The following is a 6536-nucleotide window of genomic DNA, read 5'->3' as shown; positions in this document are numbered from 1 at the left end:
CCGAGGCGCTGGGCAGCGCGGACGACGAGCTGAGCGCCAAGCTGCTGCGGCGCGCCGACCTCAACCAGGGCATCGGCGAGCCCCAGTCGCCCAGCCGCCGCGTCTTCAACCCCTACACCGAGTTCAAGGAGTTCTCCAGGAAGCAGATCAAGGACATGGAGAAGATGTTCAAACAGTGAGTGCCCGCGCCGCCACCTGGCCTTCCCACCCACCCCGCCACTCGGCCCTGGGCCCCGAACCCCCATTCCGCACCGCCTCGGGACGCCTGCTCCTAGGCAGTCACGCCTGGGTTGGGGACCCCGTGGCCAGCTCCAGATTCTCCCCAGGCTGCGTGATCCGCCTCTCCATTACGCATACGGATCTGGGGACCCCCGGCCACTGGCACGCGACCACCTTCATTAGTGACGCTGGCCCACTGGACACCATCTGCGCCACGCCAGATAATCATCAGCCTCCATACACCCTCCCTCCCACCCCCTACACACACACACATACACACACACAGAGTTCCAGTCTAGAGATCGGGTTATCCCCTCTCCCCTTTGGTGGCATTCCACAGGACCCCACGCCTTGGCCCACCAGCATTGAATAACCTAAAGCCTCCCCTCCTGTTTTCCAGGGACTCTCCCACCCCCCTTAGCCCCCTCAGCTGGTACTCTCCAGTCACTCCCTCTCCTACCTCTGACCTCAGGGTTAGCCCAGGCGGCTTCCTGAGCCTTCTGGGCCTATTACCATCAGCCACACCCTGCCTCAGTCCTTGGCCCCACCTGCAGGTACTTTACTACACATCCCACCCCACAGCCACCCCTGCACGTCAGTGCCTTATGGGATTGGAATCCTTCCCTCCACACATGGCCCTGCCTTCCTTCCCACTTGCTCTCTGTCACCCTTCCAACCACTTTACAGCCACTCTGTGTCTTTCCTGTCCCCCAGGGTCCCTTTACCCACTGAGAGGCCCACACACACCAGTCAGAAAGGGAGCTGCTTCCTGCGTGACTTGCCCAATGACCCTTATTCCACACACTGCAGGTTAGATGGCTAACCCCAGACCTGGGGGCTCAGCCCCTCAAACTTCCCGTCACTGGGGAGGGACCTAGAGAGAGAGGGCTCCAGTTCCCCACGGGGTTCATCCGGATTCTCCCCACTCCCAAGGGGTGATGTGGTCAGCCATGTTCGGGTCCAGTCCCCCCACATACATAGTTCCTGTGCTCCTGTTGCCCGCACCCTGGCCCCTGGCTCTGGAGGAGAGTCCACCGATCTGGAGTATAGAGGTTGACTCATCCTGAGGAGGTCTTGGGTGGAGGAGTCCGGATGTCTAGCCTACCCGGACTATGGCCACTGTCACACACTGCTGACAGCCGACAGCACCCAGACACCAAGCAGGAAGCCAGCTAGGGGCTGTTTTGCAAGCCCACAGCTAGAGAAAGGCTCACCTCATACTGCAGCTGCTGCTTCTGCATTTGGCCCTGCCCAGAGGAGGCCAGTGAAGTGCTGGGAACCCTATTTTCTTTCCCAAGGGTCAGCCTGGGAGAAAACCAAGCTTGACCATGTGCTGAGCCCATGGGTGGGAGTTCCGGGGCTCCGAGGAGCCTGCCTCTGTGAGTCCTGGGTGGAAAGGCCTCATGTCTCTTCCCAGCCCCAGCTGGCAGCCGAGTCAGGAGAGCAGGATTCCCAAGATTCCTAGTGGGACTAGATGCAGGGCTTCCTGAGCCCAGGGGTGGGTGCAGCTTCATTTGGCTGAAGCTTCCTTGTAGAGCTTGTGGTCCCCCCCCTGCCCCTGCCAGGAGGAATTGAAGGGAAATTACTCAAATGCAGCATTATAGTATTAACAGTACTGTAGTAATAATACTTCCAGGCATCTGGAACAAATGCCATCCCATTGTGCAGACGGGGAGCAGGAAGCTCGGAGAAGTTCAGTAGCTTACCCAGGCCACACAGCTAGAAAATGATGGAGCTGGGATTTGAACCCAGGCCTGTTCTGTAGTCACTCCGGTTTCCAGTCGTGATCATCTGCTTCTTTGTGGCAGTACACTCCTCCCAATCCCCCCTCTCTCTGATCTGATTAGTGTCCCACCTCGTGGCCCCACTGCCAGTCCCCATGCCTGCCTTCCCCCAAGACCCTCCTTCTGTCCCAACCACCACCACTACCACCACCACATACATTAACAAAAGCTGGAGCTCCTGGGGAGAACCCAGACCCCCCCACCCAAGTCAGGAGGGGCCTGGGAGGCAGCACTTTGGTGGGAGGGAGCCCACGACTATGTATTGAACCTGCAATAGTAAAATCAGCCCACTTGCGAGAGGCTGCTTGGGAGTTAGTTTGATGGGAGGGATGCTAGTATGCTCTGTTGGGTTTTGGTGTTTATGGAGAGGGACTTTAATGGAGCGGGGTGGGGGAGGCTGAGCCCCTGCAAGCCTTTGGGAGGGGGTATGGTGGAGAGGGGCCAGGGAGTTGGCCCTCTAGGGAAGGAAGTGGCCAGAGCCTGAGGCCCTGGCAAGAGTGAAAGGCTGCAGATTTTGTATACCAGGAAACAAGGTTCCAGTGTCCCCGAGGGCCAGCCCAGCTCGTTAACAGCCAGCAGACGGGCTTTCTGTGAGGACAAAACCCCATTCTGCTTCCGCTGTCCAAGTGGGGCTGTAGCCTCCTGGGTCCAAGCAGGGTCTGGGGATTGCCGCCAGGACATCTGAGCCAGGCGCTGCCCAGGGACTCCACCCTGTCCCCAGCTCCCTGGAAGGGAGGAGGGGAGCCCAGCCCTCCTGGGAAGCTGGGAACTAGGAAGTCTGAGCTTCCATGTTGGCTGAGCCATGGAAGTGTCTGGTGACAGCAGCAGACACCAGACCGCCGACCCTCGGAGTCTGCTCCAATTCAGGGCAACCCCGTGCGTTGGACGAGAACTGCTGAAGGTTTTCAAGAACTGGTTTATGGAAAGTAGATTGGCAGGCCTTTCTTCTGAGGTACCTCTGGGTGGGCTTAAAGGAGCACCCTGCTGTGATGATTCCCAGGGGCCTGAGCCCTTGTGGGTGGCAAGCCAGTCTTCCAGAGGCTTCGGGCTCGTCCGCTGCATATGCCCTCAGCAGACCCTTCATGCGCACAGGGTGCCCAGGGAAGACAAGCTGGCTGCCGCCCTCCCTGGACTTGTGCTCACAGCTAGCCGTGCAGTTTCCAGAGCCTTGCCTCATTTTACAGATGAGGTAACTGAGGCTCAGAAAGGCACCATGACTAGCTCTCAGTGACCAGCCCAGAACATCTGTGTCTATATGATGGGGAGAGTGGTACCCACTTCTCAAGGAGGGAAGGCCCAGAGGAAATGGCAGGGTGCCCAGCACTAGGTCTCACAGCCCAGCCCCCACCCCACCCCCTTCCCTAGGCAGCCTTCTCTGTCCATCCACCCAGGGCAGTCTCTGGAATCTTCTACTCCTAAGCAAGAGACGGTCGTTGGAATGGACCTCAAGAGCATCGGGGGAACTCACCTCTGGGCTGGCAGCTAGCTGAAGAGGGGCTCCAGGAGGGTTTGTAAGCTGAGACCTCCCAGAAAGGTCAGCAGACACCTAACTGAGCCAAGGAACCCGAGAATGGTGCCCTAGGTCCTGGCCTCTTCCCCAGCCTTGTCCCCAGTCATTCCATCATATGTCCCCTTCCTGCTGGATAGCTTATCCCTTCACAAGTTCCCGCTGACCCATCCCTCCCTGCTTTCCACCTGCTGGGTTCCCTCAGGCGTTTCCTCAGACCCTCACCCCTATGCCACTCCCAGGGAGTGCCTGGGAGTGCCTGAAAGGCAGTGTGGTGCTGTGGCATCTGCAGTGCTGGGTATGAACCCCAGCTGAGGAGCCTGGAGCAAGGTGCCAAAACCTTCTGGAGCTCAAGCCTCGCCTGCAGTGTGATCGCAGTCTCCACTGCGCAGGGCTGTCACTGCGCGCTTACCCCAGCGCCCGGCCCAGCACGCACCTGTAAGTGATGCCATCCTCACGCCCAGCCCACAACCCCTCTACACACCCTCTCCTGGGCCCTAGTAGGACCCTGATGGGGCAGTTGGGCTGGCATGGAGGAAACCCATCACAGCAACTCACTGCCTTAACCCCCCCACGGAGCCCCTGGGCCTGCCTAGCTGGAAACAGCCTCATTGCTTTGGGACACAGCGTAAGTACCTTCCTCTTCTCCTTCTGAGAACAGAAGCTCTGGCTGACAGCTATGACTTTGTAAAAGCGTCAAAATGGGGAAGTGAGTTCATAATCACTCAACGTACGTAGCAGCGGGTGCTGAAACGAGGGCAGAAGCAGCCCTGAAGTGATAGGGAACTGGGGCTCCCACTGCCGCATGAGCACTGACCCCCGAGGGGCCCCAGCTCCTCAGAACCTCCGTTTCCCCTGGGAAAGTCAGTGCCTCTGTCCAGAGCCCATCTTTGGGTCAAGTGCTTGAGCAGCATAGGTTCATGTCCGCAGACATCGCAGTCGGGTCCCGAGAGTTCTGTAGAGACTAAGGTCCCTGCTCTTAAGAGATGGAGCACTTCGGAGAGAACAAAGGTAGATAGAGAGGATGAACCCACAGTGCCTTTCTCTATTGGGACCGCCGGGGCTGTAAGTTCTCACAGGGTTGCAGGTAGAGAGGATGAGCCTGCAGAGACAATGCCATGCCAACGTGCCTGCCCCACTACCTCCACACCCTTTCCTCATTAACTAGGGCACCAGTCCAAAACCAAAAGGCAAACTCACTGCCATCAAGTCAATGCCGACTCATAGTGACCCAATGGGGCAGGGTAGAACTGCCGCTGTGGGTTTCTGAGACTGTACCTCTTTACAGGAGTAAAGCCCTGTCTTCCTCTCTCGGAGAAGCTGGTGGTTACAAACTATTGACCTTGCAGTTTGCAGCCCAAGGAGCAACCACTATGCCACCAGGGGTCCTATGTCTAGTCCAGACTTAAGGAATTGAATTCTGTCCTCTTCCCAGGCAATGAGGTAGGACTCTCCTGATGCCCATTTGACAGACAAGCAATCAAGACAAATGAGTCACTGGTCCAAGGTTATAATTAGTGGCAGAGGCAGGTCAGCCTGCAGGAGATCCCAGAGGCCACTGCGGGCTGGTTTATGGTCAGCACCTCAAAGAGCCTCAGGAAACCCTGTGTGGGCCCTGGGAGGATGGGTCCTTCCCCCTTCCAAAGGCCTGGCTTTGGAAGAAGTACCCTACACCCTCTTCCCTGGGCTTGGAAGACCTGGAAAGGGGGTGTTGCCCGGATTCAGTCCCATTCTGCCCCCTCCCACTTCCCCTTTGCATCTGAATCACCTCCTGGCTCCCTTCCCACTGGTGGCTTTTGGTTCCTCTTTGGGTTGCACCTTCCTGCCTGCCTTGGGGGCCAAGGCCTGAGCCAGGCTTCAGCTGTGAGCACCCAGGCGCTGGGGGGTGGGAGGCCTCATGTGCAGGGCCAGGCTGGCCGGAGAAGGCTGAGTCTTTCTGCAACCTCAGCTGGGACAGTCCCTGCTGCACCCTCCTCCGGCTGAGCTCCCTCCGTCTGCCAAGCAGCGTCTCCTTGGCTAATGTCTGCCTTTCAAGGACATCGGAGAAGCGAGAGTTCACTGCCAGACAGGGTCCTCTCTGAGCCGAGCACCATCCAGTGTCAGCCATACCCAGCACTGAGCCCCTTGCCTGCTCACGAGGACCACTGCTGGTCAGCACACCCACCTGGTTCCAGGCACGTTGCCTCCTGGGTGACCTTTCCTGAACAGCGTGAGATTCTCATCACCCACTTGGCAGATAAGAACAGGTTTGTGTGGCTCAGCTCCTCACAGAGGACAGAACTTGGACCTGGGTCCATCCAACCCCACTCCCTTGTTACTTAACGTGGCTCCTGGGCCAGCAGCATCAGCAACACCCGAGAGCCCGTTGGATAGAAACACAGATCCTTGGGTTCTACCCCAGACCGACTGACATAGAACCTGCAGTTTAACAAGATTCATGTGCACTTTGAGGTTTGAGAAGCCCTCAGCTACCTCACCACTGCCTTGAGGGAGACGAGCAGTTTACTTAGTCTGAGCCAGACGGCCACAGCAGGATGAATGGAATGGACATTAAGCCACCCCAGTAAACATGGGGTTATACCAGACGCTCAACAAATGTTCTTTGCATCACTGCCATAATTGTCATTGTGAAGCGTGGCCTGGGGACAAGGCAGAGGACGCTGCAGGGATACTGGCTGTCTTGGCTGCAAGTGGGGAGATGGGAGCTCTTGACAAACCCAGGGTTAGAGTACCAGGGAACCCTGACACACATACTATCCATCTGTCTGTGTTTGTAGATCAAATCACCAGGCCTGTTTTTCCAAGGCACCCCTGGGTGGGCTCAAACCTCCAACCTTTAGGTAAGCATCCAAGCTCATTGACCATTTGCACCACCCAGGGACTCCTACCCCAGCAAATTGCCATTAACTTGGGTGCTTGCGTGCTCACTAGCACTTGCTTGGGCTTTCTCTGTCTGTCTCTGTCTCTCTCTCTCTTTGTCTCTCTCTCTCTCTCTGTCTCTCTTTCTCTCTCTCTCTCTCTCTCTC

General features: G+C 57.5%; 1 protein-coding gene across 1 annotated transcript in view; it reads left to right on the top strand.

Moving 5' to 3' along the window:
- The window catches only part of EFHD2 (EF-hand domain family member D2), a 23786-nt gene that overhangs the window by 6294 nt on the left and 10956 nt on the right, over positions 1-6536 (top strand). Inside the window, exon 2 of the mRNA XM_030888015.2 lies at positions 6-175. Coding sequence (XP_030743875.2) covers positions 6-175 — 170 coding nt within the window. The remainder of the gene's footprint in view (positions 1-5; positions 176-6536) is intronic.

Source organism: Echinops telfairi, unplaced genomic scaffold, assembly GCF_000313985.2.
Source record: "Echinops telfairi isolate 266 unplaced genomic scaffold, ASM31398v2 ScPeMD7_7457;HRSCAF=8495, whole genome shotgun sequence".
Lineage (NCBI taxonomy): Eukaryota > Metazoa > Chordata > Mammalia > Afrosoricida > Tenrecidae > Echinops > Echinops telfairi.
This window is presented reverse-complemented; position numbering and strand designations above follow the sequence as displayed.